The sequence below is a fragment of the Mesocricetus auratus genome, unplaced genomic scaffold (genome assembly GCF_017639785.1).
Source record: "Mesocricetus auratus isolate SY011 unplaced genomic scaffold, BCM_Maur_2.0 Super-Scaffold_100026, whole genome shotgun sequence".
Lineage (NCBI taxonomy): Eukaryota > Metazoa > Chordata > Mammalia > Rodentia > Cricetidae > Mesocricetus > Mesocricetus auratus.
In genome coordinates this window covers 19,379,025-19,392,561 of record NW_024429207.1, presented here as the reverse complement: position 1 = coordinate 19,392,561, position 13,537 = coordinate 19,379,025, and the positions used below count along the sequence as shown (strand labels likewise).

The following is a 13,537-nucleotide window of genomic DNA, read 5'->3' as shown; positions in this document are numbered from 1 at the left end:
TAATCATAAAATAACCAATAATTCTTGCCAACAGGAAGTAAGTAGATAGTATTGGCACCTTAATCATTTTCATGGACTTTTTGATAGTATTTTAAAGAGAAATATTACTGAATATATAATAATAGTTATTTAGTGAGTTACCAGAAATAAAACTACAGGAGAGTTAATAAAAGTGATTAAAAAGAGTGGACAGACAACTCATCAATACATTTAATATACTGGGCAGGTTTAACCTAACAATTTTGCTTTTACAGTCAGTTTTATCAGCCGTTTTTAATTTATCCTCCTAAGGAAAACAAAAGTGCATCATGAAACTCAATTAAGTCAGTAGTGATAAAGTTTGGGAGCATTTCTCCACAGTCCCTATATCAAAATGATTTGTTAAACATAGAGCTAGGAAAGGCCTCCTCATGTGCCAGTAAAAAAGACAGGGCATCTGGGCTGACCCTCTGCATTTGTAATGATAGCAAATGAAAACAGGCATGGTGTACTTTAAACCTTGAGGACTTCCTAAAATACTCACCCATAAGATGCTAAATTGAGCATAAGGAAGAAATGTAGTTAATGTGCTATGTATTTATCATAAACGTAGATGCATTTGGCGATATGCTCATGGCCACTGGGCTCTCCCACTACAATGAGGCAATTTGTGTACATTCAGAAACTAGTTATATTCTTAAAAAGAAAGTGACAATTACAAACTGGAATTCTACTATTTTAAACCAGTTTACTTAAGGTGGGGTTCAACTATGCCTCGGGTGTTAGCACTGGTCACAGGAAAATAGAGACTGTGACATCCCATGATCAGTTCTTTCAGAGGGTAGAAATAAACCATTTCATTTCAGACATTAATGCTTGTGGTTCCATTTATTATAGCAGCTAGCCTAGCCTCACAATGCATACTCTGTGTTAAAGCAAATGTTCTAGGGGAACAAAATAAGACAGTCCTTCTCACATTTAGTATTTGTTAAAAATAACATTAACTAATTTTCTTTGTCATAAAACTGATGACTAGTCCTTCAAAAAACATTAGCACAAACAAACAAAAGGAATAAAAATCCAAATATCTGTAATATGAACACTAGAGAGAAGTACTGTTAACATTTTGCTATATAGAGATCTAGGCTCCTATTTTTCTTTCTGACAAATACAGAGATGGGACAGATACACAGAGAGATGATAGAGAGGTTATCAATCACATAGTACTCTAAAATCTACAATAAATATATGCTCATCATATTGTCTTCTACAAAAATAGATGGATGGACAGAAAGATGGACAGATGGAAGAAAGGAAGGAAGGAAGGGTGTGTGTGTTTGTGTGTGTGTGTTTGTGTGTGTGTGTGTGTGTGTGTAGGGTGGGAGGAAAGGAAAGAAGGAAGGAAAGATGATGGATGGATGGATGGATGGATGGATGGATGGATGGATAGCATGAGCGTGCAAGCACGAGGACCACTTTGTGGAGTGCTTTGCACCTTTGCACTTCCACTTTGACATGGGTTTCAGGAATTAAGCTCAGGTTGGCAGTCATGAACAGTGAGAGCCTTTACATGCTGAGCCACCTTACCAGTCCCCCTTTACAGGATTTTCGAGGAATTCAGAATAATCTATTCTATGTCTAAAAAGTTTTGTTTAACCATCTACCACTGAAGAACATGGTCAGTATTGGATATGGGGTAGCAGCAGTCCAAAAGGTACACAGAGAAACGTCTGAACAGAACATGTGCAAAACTATGCCCTGGAGCTACCTACACATGTACAGCAATGCTACTAGTGTGGCTCCAGGTTCTAGGCAGGAGAAGGAACCAGATAAAAAATGCTTGGGACTCAAGACTGGAGAGAGATAGCTCAGTGGTTAAGAGCACTCAGTGTACTTCCAGAGGACCCAGACTGGACTCAGAGCACACACCTGTCATCTCATAACTCCAGATCCAGGGTACCCAGTGCCCTCTTCTGGCCTTTGCAGGCACTGAATACAGATGCTGGAGGGACAAATACACACAAGCAAAACACCCATACACATAAAATGAAATTTGATCTAATTTTCTTTTAATCTAAGCGTTTGAGGAAAACTATGAAAGGCATTCTGTTCTACTGTTCAGAGTATTTTACTCTGATGACAGCACAAGAATTTAAATAGTGTGATCATTTCTGTTTAGAAAAGTCATTCTAATATCAGTAGAAAGACCATTCGGACTCCTCAAACAATGATAAGAAGCTGTTATTATAGGAGTAAGAATGAGATCTATCACAAAGACAATGGAATTTGGGGAGCAAAGGGAAACTGAAAATCAACAAGCTTATATGTGTATGTAGGTATGTATGTATACATATGTATATAACAACCTCTCTCTCTCTCTCTCTCTCTCTCTCACACACACACACACACACACACACATTGAATCATAATACTTGGCCAAATACTCATGTAACAAAGAGAGGGGTTTGTTTTTAATTAAAAAATTAATTCTATAAAATACAGATGGGTTAAGTGAATTTTTATCACCTCTCACTACTGTATCTAGCACACAATAAATGCTCATTGAGGAACCACTGAGAATATAGCAACTGTAATAGTGGTAATCATTGTTTCATTGTTAATAAATAGATGCACAGATGGGCTGGCAGGACAGAGACACTAATATGTTACCATGCATTTCATGTTGAATCTGGGGTTATCTTGTAAGTAGTTTGGTATATAAATCTAGATTCTAAAAGAAAGGTCTAGGCGTGAGATGTAGATCAAAGAGCCATTATTTATAAACATCACTGAACATTTTTTGCAGTGGAAAAAACCACAAGGGGTTCAGCCTACATACAACAAAGAGAAAGAAAATGGACCTTGCCTAGCTAAGCCCATATGGCTTGTCCTATACTACAAAGCCAGTATTGACTCTTAGTTCAGCAGTTTGAAAAGTCAAATCAAATTATCTTCCTCTTGGCACCTTCTTTCAGCATTATTCCTTTACCCATAAAGGGCTACCAGCATCACCTTCCTACCCATACCATTATAATGATAAACAGAGAAAGAAGGGCTAAACCCCACCTAGATGTAGGAAGCTGGTCCCTAGCATCATCAAACCCAAACTCACCAGAGACCAAGTGTTCAGACTCTGTGTTGGAATCATTCATTTTATCAACAGCACTGGTTATCAGAACCTAAAACCAGGGCACTCATACATTGCTAGAACAAATTCCTAGTAAAACAGTATGAATGTTGGTTTCATCTTATTACACAAATAACTAAAGTGTTCGTTTTAAAAGTTTACAGTTGTGTGTTAATCGGTTAGTCATACTGAAACATTTCAAAGGCAGGTTTGGCAGGCATGGGGATTTTTTTGCTGTCAGTAAAGATGATGCCAATGAATACAACCAATTTAGTATTTGAAAAAGATTAGCAAAATGACACCAAAAGGAAGTGGAGATCTCAGGACGTGGAGGAAGAAGGACACATGCACCATTGACGGTTCCATTTCTTCCAGCTTTCTTCTTCGTCTGTTGGGTTGTCTAAAACTCCTACCCACTGTTTTTCCATGGTTATTCCCCTTAGCATATGGGCATGAGAAAAAAGAAAGATAAAGGCTCCAGACACAGGAGCAGAGGTGGTTAGCACATTTGGGTCATTTCTGAGATAAGCACTAGGGACATCTGAATGGAACTCAGAAAGCATCTTAGTTGGACTTTCCAGTTTTACATGTTAGTCTCACCAAGTCAGTGACTCTAAACCACACAGGACACTTAAAAGATGCCAGTAGCAAGGTTTCTCCCGCTCTTTAGACTAAGGCATTCTTCACTTGTGACTGGGCTTCAGGCACAGCAAATATCTGCCCACCAGAATACAGTTATCTGCTCAGAACATGAGATCACACAAGATCTTGTAACTGCATGAAGTAGGCTGTAAAGAGACATTCTGTGCCCAAAGGCCTCGGTGAGCATTTCTGACTGGAGTCAATTCTAGAGACATCAGGGAAGCAGTGGTATCTGGGGTTCCTCTTGAATGAGGAACAGTAGAGACACAGGCAGAAGACAGTGGAACTTGTCCTTAGACACACACCTGTCCACAGAGCAGTGAGAGTAGATGGACGTGTTCCTAGTGGAAGATAGCAAGAGGCTGAGTTTGTACTGGGGTGGGAACAGGACACTGAGTGTCTGTGGCTGCAGTCAGTATGTGTACCCAGAGAGACCAAGAGAGGAAGAACCCTAATTAACAGCATATTCCTCAGGATGACTCAGACTCCAGCTCAGGAGCCAATGACTGAGGCTTTGAGCAATACAGAACATAGACAGGGAAACTATTAAGAAAAAAGTGGAAATTTTATTGAATAAGTTAAATCAACTGAGAGATTCTGATGGTGTTATACATATGATAAGGCATCTCCCTGGGCTAAATTGCTAAGAGTATAAGCTGATGTGTGAAATTTGATGATAAGCACTAAAAAGTATTTCTGAACTGTATTCTTTAATTATTCCTTCTTTAAAATAAACTATTGTCTATTCTAACTTCATTATTCAGTGGTTTCAGATTCAGGCCTCTAAGAGCTACGCAAACTGGAGCTATTAATAGAATAGCACCTATTTTCTGAGAACTTGTTTCCTATTCGTGGCAATAATTAGACATAATAACTTTGTACAGAAAACAAAATAAACACCACTCACCACTCCCTTACACCTACTAGGATGACTGCTATCAAAGCCACACAGATGAACATTAGCTGGTGAGGCTGTGAGGAGGGTGGAGCTTGGGATCTCTGTTGGGAGGGGTATAAAGTGTGCAGCTGCTATGGAAAAAAGCATAGACTAACCGTAAGATCCAGAAGTTCCATCCAAGCAGACAACCCCCTGAAATAGACAGCGAGAGCTCAAGGAGATATTTCTATGCTTGTGTTACAGTAGCATAGAAGTCACCCAAATGTCATGAATGGGTGAATGGATAAAAACTGCATTGTACAACATAAAATACATACTATTCGGTGTTAAAAACAGGAAGCTCTGATTCCTGCTACAGCACAGATGAATAGTGAAGACATAGTATTCAGTGGAAATAAGCCAGTCACAAAAGGGCAAAAGCTGTTCTACGGCATATATGCCAAGTAGTCATAGCCATAAAGAAAGAAAGTAGGGTGGTGGTTTCTGGGAAAGTGGGGGATTAATGCTCAATGGATACAGAATTTGTTAGTGAGGTGAAAACCTCCAGGAGACAGACTACAGTTAGGGTTGAGCAACAATGTAAGCACGCCACCCTACTAATATCCATATCTAAAAGTAGTTGATGTGGTAAAGACTGTTTTCACAAGTAAAAACAGTCTGTGCAGAGAAGAGATTCTTCTAAAATGTTAGGCTTTCCACTAAAATCCTGCTCCTGTGAAACCCCTGGGGTCCCTAAGAGCATCATGTGATCAACCCCTGCAATGAGAGGAAGACAGGGAAAAGAAGCACAGGTGTCACCTGTGTAAGCTCAGTGCTGTCTCTGAAAAATGGGCACACCTACTCCAGGCTGAATCATCTCATCTCAGAGAGCACCAAAGGGTTCTAACCGCACCGTCCTCCTCCAAGAATAAAGTCGACTGACAAATTCTTGTGGCACAAAGCAGCCATCTACTTCCTCTTTACTGATGGCTACCATGTTCTACACAAAGTTATGTTCCCTGTGGGGGCAGAAAATACAGCAACTGCTGATTTGGGGAAAACCCTCATCAGCCATGGTGACCCCATGGCCAACTACACAGTGAAGTAAAAGGACCCTGCCCTTCGCCCCAGCCCAAAGGTTGCATGCTGTTCTACCTTCAGTCTAACTAAGAACTGACACTAAAAACAAGACAGGTAAGAGAAAAGTATCTCACCCCATCCCAAGTTATTGCTTCACAAGGGAAAACTTTTCCTCTTTAGTTATTAAAGCCACATTTCATTAGGAAGCAAAAACTTAACATGCCTGAAATGTTCAGATGTTCATGAGGACAGAGCAGAAGTGAACACAGCATTTCTGAAGTCTGAGGTCAAATACTCAGAATTCAGGGAGGTGGTATGATAATGGATCTTTACAAAACAGCACCAGGGATTCATCAACCCTTAGAGAGTCTTGTGCACACCCAAGCATCTACAACACGCAGAATTTTACTTCTTGCTGGGATATAAATCACATGGGACAAATTTAGTTCAATAATAATTGATATAAAAAAGTTTCTGGAAGTTCTGCAACCTTTCTCAGAAGCCCAAAAGTCAATCTTGGGGTGATACAAGAAGGCAATGGTATCTTGGAAGTATATGGTTTCTCATGCTATTTTCTACAGGTACACATCTCACCAAACTAGTGATGATTGTTTTTCAATACATCCTACACCAATAATTGCCACCATATACATATCTGGGAGTGTCTCTGTCACTTACCATTTAACAATTAATGGTTACTTGATCTATTAATACAAACAAAAAATAAGTTTCATCTCTCAAAGATGCAGTCAAATGAGTGATAGTTTTGACTGCATGGTTTTTAGTTAACCTCTCAATTTGATAGCTTCCATCACTTTATTGGCAGTTTCCAGATGAGAGACATGGTTACAGAAAATGTGTACTTCTGAGGGCCTCACATCTTTAGTACCTCTTTTCCATGCCCTAAGTATACCTATAACCAAGACTACATATAATATATAATATATATACTATATATAATATAATATATAATATATATATACTCTATTTAGCTCATGTCTCCTGCTACAGTAGGGTAAATAGAAAAGAAACAATTTTACTCTATAGGTTCTTTCCATTCATTGTTATCTGTGAAATCTGGCCACCAGCTCCTGAACTGCATACCACTCTGAACTCCTCTTACAGTTCTCAGTATGTCAGGGCAGACGTCCAAAGACAATGCTTGATTTCTTCATGTGAACTAAGAGATGCAGCACAGGTCACCACCTGTATCCTCATGGGATGGATAAGGAGCCAAGCAGGACAAAAAGAGCACTTGCACTGACAGTCTTGTGATCTTGGCTCCTTTTTATCCAATGTATTCAAACCAAGGCAGCTGAATTCCAAGATGTCATGAGATGGATAGTCAATGTGATGATGAGCAGTAAGCCTGTGTGCATGCACTGAGATCCAGCCATGGCCCCAAAGGCTTCCTTTGCAAGATCTTCATAAGGGAACTAGAGATAAAGGGGGCATATACAGGAGACCTGAATGAAGAAGAGCCAGGACACCCCAGCATGGAAAGAATTTCATCTTTTTTATTTTATTTTTATAAAATTATAAATCAACCTAGTAGAGTGATTCAAAGTTAAGAAATAGTTTCCTAGGAAACTGTTTTCTATAGGGAAAAATATCTTACTTTTCTTTACCACCCCCCTCTCTTTCTCTGCTGGGATGGCTAGTCAGTACTGGGGAGGAAACTGTTTGCTAACAACTGAATCTAACATAAATGGAGATTAGGTGACCCACTGTTAGCTATAGGCTTCACCTATTTTTTTAATCTACTTGAACACATACAGATAACTTAACTTAGTGGTAGAAATCAAGAAAGTAAGCCTTTAGAAACAGTCTGTCTTAAGTATATCACTAGCCCACAAAGGCAACATGGGAACACCACACCGTGTCAACTAGAGTAATCCCTTAACTCTGTGAGACTCATCTCCACTAGACCAGTTTTCAAATGGTAAAACTTTGCATTTGAGCAAGATGTGTCACCGGGCATCTGTTCATGTACCATAAAGTGATATTTGAGCAGGATGGAGAACAGTTAAGTCTTGCTCTATCATAATATTACTTTAATTTTCATTTCAAACTTTATGCTAACATATGTACAGAGTTAATACATGCATGCAAATTTAAAGCATTTATATGAGACTTGAAAACTATCCACAAGGCCTAAAGATATGAAAAACACTAAAACTTATCTTTTACTTTCCCATAAAACTACAACACACTTCACTTTTTTGTAACTGCTTAACCTAATAAGAAGCTTTATTGTATACATATTATATCCAGAATTATTTTGCATTTATAATCCTAATTATAATTTCCACCCAATAAGAGCTATACATTGAGATGTTTTTATATCATTTAAGCTTATTTTAAACAAACTACAAGAACCTAAGTATTACTAAGTACTTAGAGCAGCTGAAGATCTCTGTATCATCAGCATATAGAATGTCACTGAAATGGAAAAACAGGTTTTAAAGCACTTGTTTGCGATTAAGAAAACCAACAGGAAGAAAATGAGTAATAGTGAAGCAAGGGAGATTCCCTGAAGGATGAATGGATTATATTTGACAAGGACAGCAACCCGCCCCAAGCACATCCTTCTGCTCTCATTTGCTATAAATACACAGGCCTGGGGAAGCACAGCTTGGTGTTTTATCCTCGGGGTTAGCTAAGCTTTCTGGTCTTAGAAAATGCATTAAGATATATGGTAGAACTGTCCCTAAATTCAGACAGTTTATAGATTTCCCCAAAATGATGCCAGCTATCCCCCTAGTGCTAGTAAAACACTCTAACTCAAGTACTTAAATGTATTGCAAAAATATTTGTATGCTAAAGAAGCATTTCCCAAATGACCTATTTTGGTTTCATATTTTAATATAAACATAAATAAATGCACATATAGTTTCTCTCCTCAACAGAAGGAAGTTGAAAGTTGAATCTACTGTAAATTTTTGACAGCAAGATTTATATGGCTTTAAAAAAAAGCAGTCACAAATACTTGGGAAATTTAATTTATGTGTGTATTTATGAAATACCAGCAGTCAAGCAAAATTTGTTCCTAGTTCTACTTCCCTAATACAGCTTTTATTAAGAATAATTTTCTTCAATGCTGAATGGAAAATCCCTGCAGCATTTTGTTTTGTTTTCATAACATTGTAAGGTCAGTACACTTTATTAAACAGTGATGGGGTGTTATAAAAGAGTTAAGTATTGCTTATCACAAATATTTGATAAGCATGTTTACAATTTGCATATATAAAGATATCTTCATTCTCTATCATATAACACACAGACTTGTATTGGCTTATGAAAACATGATGGGCAAATCGGTCTGATGCAGCTGTATATGTTACTCAGCATCTGCAATGCTAGTCCTTTTTGGAAATCAGTTTCTGCCTCATGCAACCACAATGCTTTGACAACAAGAAGCACAGCATATCAAACAATAGCTTGTTTCAATAACCAAAATTTAATTGAAAAGCCAATTAGCTTGCTTTCCAGCTGAACATAAATCCCTAACTCTATGTCTCTGTTCACTCAGTGAGAAAGGAAAATAAATAATAAATAAATAACAAAGACTGAGAGTAATTCCATCAATTGTTGTGAACCTATAATTTATTCAAACTTCAGCAATAAAGCAAACAATCTATGAAATTGCGTGTTGTCTTCTAAACACACTAACAGTTTCTTTCTTAAATAGTCTATTCTATTATGTTGTTTTTTTAATAGACGCTACTAAAAAGCTTATAGTAGATGGAGGAAGAGAGGGAAGTTAGGGGACCTTTCTATTATCTCAACCCTGAGGCTAATCTGTTGCCTGTGGACTTTCTACACTACTAAGCAACTTGTAGGAGACAGCACTGCAGCTGAGTGCATAAGTTCTGGAAACTGTCCCCCTGGGTATGATATCACAAAATGACTTTGCTATATTCCTTCCCCAGCCTGGCACCATGGCTCAACCCTGCACAGAAATGTCACACCCGAGGGCAGCTCCTGTTGTTAGGTAAGGACCCTCTCACCGTCACTCTCTCTAAAATCTAACCAAGAAGTGCATAAGAAGCTTGACTAGGACAAAACAGCCCCTATTCTCTCTACATACGTCCCTCTTGTCTGTGTCCCTTTGCCTAATCGTGTCTGAATGACACTGTTAACAGAGAACACAAGCTGAGTGGATTCACAAGTTTTCCAACAGCCCCCCTCTCTCTCTCTCTCTCTCTCTCTCTCTCTCTCTCTCCACCCAACATTCTAAGTACAGGTTTACCGAGCTCACCCTATACAAAGTAGCTTGTGGGTAAGGATGTAACAGAGACTCAGCACACTTTCTCTTGGTCCTTAGGTTAAGCCTTACATTGAGATGTCATATAATGCCTACTGTAAATTATGTAACACAGAAATTGCCAAACATTGTAACTATACAAAGCTATCGCAGTAACATTATGACTTCCTACTCTTTCCAATCCTGTGCAGATCAGAGTATCAGTTCATCTAAAACATCACTTTCTCCTAACAAGCCATAATTTACAATTAGGTATTCCCTATGACTAACACACAGAAGGGCAAGGCTATCTACCCTCAATAATGCTTTTTATCTTTTTTGTCTTAGAGGTACAAAATACCATATGATTTCTCCAGGCAGCATGGATTTTCCATGTCCAAATATTCCCTAATGCACAGAAGGGCATTATTCCTAAAACCTGACATTTGTTTCTAGTTAAAAGCCATTACTAACAGCGTTACCAACTTAGTAACGCACCCTTGATCCCAGGTGTCACTGCTAACCATAATTCCCCCTGTGTTGACACCCCAGGATGCACAGTAAATGATGTGAAACTCATATGGTTTGGGGTAAAGTCAAAATCCTTCTTGAATTACATATAATAAAACATGTGAAAGCTGAACTGCAGCATGGCTTAAGGGTTTTATTTCAGATTCTGTAACAGAAGACCATAAACTGCAGTGCAATGGTGTTGAGCTTTTGTGTTCCCTAACAAGACAGCTCCCAACAGAGCATTCCCCATGTTATACAGTGACATCTATCAACCAGAGCTGGGGAATCCCAGCATCACTCCAAACAGCCTCTGTCCACAGAGTGGTGCAATCCTAACAGGTCTCTGGCATACCAAGTACACTGTCAATATAAAGGAACAGTGGGTGAACTTTGCTCTTGCCTATCATTAAAACCAAATCATTAGGTATGAATTAACTGCAGGACACAAGCACCAGAAATTTGCGTTTAATTGGCTATCACCAGATACAAATTTAAAATAACTGACACACTTTGCACCACAGGCAGGCAGAGTGTGTCATGATGATGAGTTTTGTGAAAATTCAATTAATGCAACCACCCATTAGACAAATGTATAAAGACCAAGGAAAGAAGCTATTAGGCAATGTTCGAATGTGTAATACGTAATCATGTTAATTTACGGTTTGAGAAGGAATCCCTGCTATGTGTTAGTGATTATATGGTAATCAGCAAATGATACAGATATTTAGGTCCTAGAACTGATTTTATGAATGGCAGGAATGCATTTCTACCTCAGACATGTAATTAGACTCTCAGCTAATTTCTCAAGTCTGATAATCCGACTCTCCTGAGTAAATACTCCTCTGTGGTTAAAATGGGAAAAGTCTGGGAAATCACTGGCGAAACTTCTCATCTGAGCATCTTTAAGGCCTAGATTAAAAAGCACCACAATTACATTCATCTCTCCCGGTTCCCAGACCAGGAGAAACATCTTCCAAAACAGAATACTGTGAACACAATTCTTGACAAGGTTGTTCCAAGAAAAGTCACTCTAAATTCTCGCATACACATACAAACTAGCTACACATCCCACCTGTGTGTTGGATATTATTAACCCAAAGCTCTGTCTTTATCTTTAGAGGTATCTTAGTCAGCCCTTTCCTCCACAGGACTCCACAAACAGCCCTGACTTTCTCAGAACCACATTCGGGATCACAAGTGAAGCAAGGGCTTGGAAACCAACTGGTTCCTCTATCAGAGAAGCCCCACACACAGGGACCCACAAACACTTCCTAACCACAACCAAGTTCAACAGCACAACACCTAAGAAAGCAGCAGGCACATTCCCCATCAACTTACTGAACCAAACCCCAAGGGATTCAAAAGTTTTAGGCAGCCCATCGGAAAACCAAACTTAGGATTCCACCCGGAGCCAAAGCTCAGAGAGTTGGCAACACTGAGAAATCGTCCGACTCCGTGGCACCTGAAAGACCTCCCTCCTCCAGGACCTCTAGGACCTGGGAGCACCTGCAGCTTGCAGCCGTCGAAAGGGACCCAGAGACCGGCCCCAGGGGCTGGCGAGGCACTTACCGCACCGTTTGCACAGCACCCGGCTGACCTCTTTTTTGAGGTTGCGGCCAGTCTCCAGTGGGGGGAACGAAGCTCGGAAGGCGGGCGGCGCGCGGCCGCTGCTGTTGGCATCGGGTTCCATGAAGAAGATGTACCTGCTGTCCTCCTTGAGCCGCCCGCAGGACGGGAAGGCTGGGTGGCCCCAGGTGTCCAGTCGCACGGTGAGCAGCGAGTCCTTCTTCAAGCCCCCAGCTTTCACCGCCCACACCTGGTGCACCTTCACCAGATAGGGCGCGGGGTCCCAGGGTCGATCGGTGTTGGGCGCAGGGGACCCGGTGGGCAGGGTCCAGTTAGCAGCGGGCTGAGGGTCCTGGGCGTGCTGTCCCCGCGCCCCTGGCCCTGCCTCGCCCGCTGCCTTCCTGTCGAGTGCCCCCTGCTGCCGCCGCGGCGGGTGCACCTTTCCCTCGATCACCACCGCGGCGCGCCGGGCCAGCTCCTGCACCGAGCCCACGCTGGGCGGGGACGAGTAGCACACCGAGGCCCCCGCGGGAGCCGCCCGCTCGGCCGCCGCCCCCAGCGCCAGGGCCGCGGTCCCCAACAGCAGCAGCAGAGGCGGCAGCAAAGGCAGCAGCGGAGGCGAGCGGCCAGCGGGCCAGGGATGCGGGGCGCTGGAGCTGGTACCCAGCGGGCGGCGCGGGGCGCGTCGCCATCTCATGGTGTGAGGTGCGTGCGGGCGCCTGTCGGTGCGGACTCTGCCTGGCTGGCTCCAGCTGCCTCGCCTTGCCTGCCCCCACTCCTGCCCTGACCCTCCTCCTTTTATTTATTTATGCGGGGGGTAGGAGAGTTGTTTATGAGTGGGGAGAGATGGGTGGAACCATAGAAAGGCAAAAAGGCGAATTTTAAAAAGAAGGAAGGAATAAAAAGGGAAAAGGGGAAGAAAAAAAAAGCCTTTGCCACCGCCTCGGTTGAGGGAGTGACAGGTTCCCCCCTCGCTGCTGCCGCTGCCACCGCGCCCTGAGCCCTGCTGTCGGGGATGCTGTCACCGGAGGAGTGGAGGTGGAGGCGCTGCTAGGCGGGGAACAGTCCTTTGTGTGGAGTGCTGCTGCGGCGGCTGCTGGGCTGAGAAAGCAGGGACGAGAGCGCGGGGACAGAGCCCTGGAGGCGGAGTTGCGTGCCTGGAAATCGCTGGGTGGCCGAGGCGACAGCGCCCTGCGCCTGGCCTGCCTGTTTACCTGTGCTGCGAACTAGCCCCGCGAGCTGCCTGCCCTTCCTGGTGCTGATCCCGAGCCTGGCCGGCTCGGCCCTCCCTCGGCTGGCTGTCGCCCTGACTGCTGCAATTGGGAGGACCGACGGACTGCAAAGCTGCAGTCCGAGTGGGCTGTGGAGATGTACTAGGGAGTGAGTGGTGATGCTTCAGTGAGCAGGGACCTGTTAGCCACACTGGATGCCCAAATGTAGGGAGGAGGCCAGGATGGGACACAGGATGAGGGTCCTCGGTTCAGAAAAGTTTTGGATGATAGGGTTA

The 13,537-nt window shown here is 42.1% G+C and overlaps 1 protein-coding gene across 8 annotated transcripts in view; it reads right to left on the bottom strand.

Moving 5' to 3' along the window:
* Positions 1–12,742, bottom strand: part of Nrg1 (neuregulin 1) — a 981,870-nt gene extending 969,128 nt beyond the window's left edge. For all 8 annotated transcript variants that reach the window (XM_040731704.1, XM_040731706.1, XM_040731705.1 and 5 more), the window contains exon 1: positions 12,034–12,742. In XM_040731704.1, the coding sequence (XP_040587638.1) occupies positions 12,034–12,727 (694 nt within the window). In that variant the 5' untranslated portion in view covers positions 12,728–12,742. The remainder of the gene's footprint in view (positions 1–12,033) is intronic.
* Between the last annotated feature and the right edge of the window lie 795 nt (positions 12,743–13,537).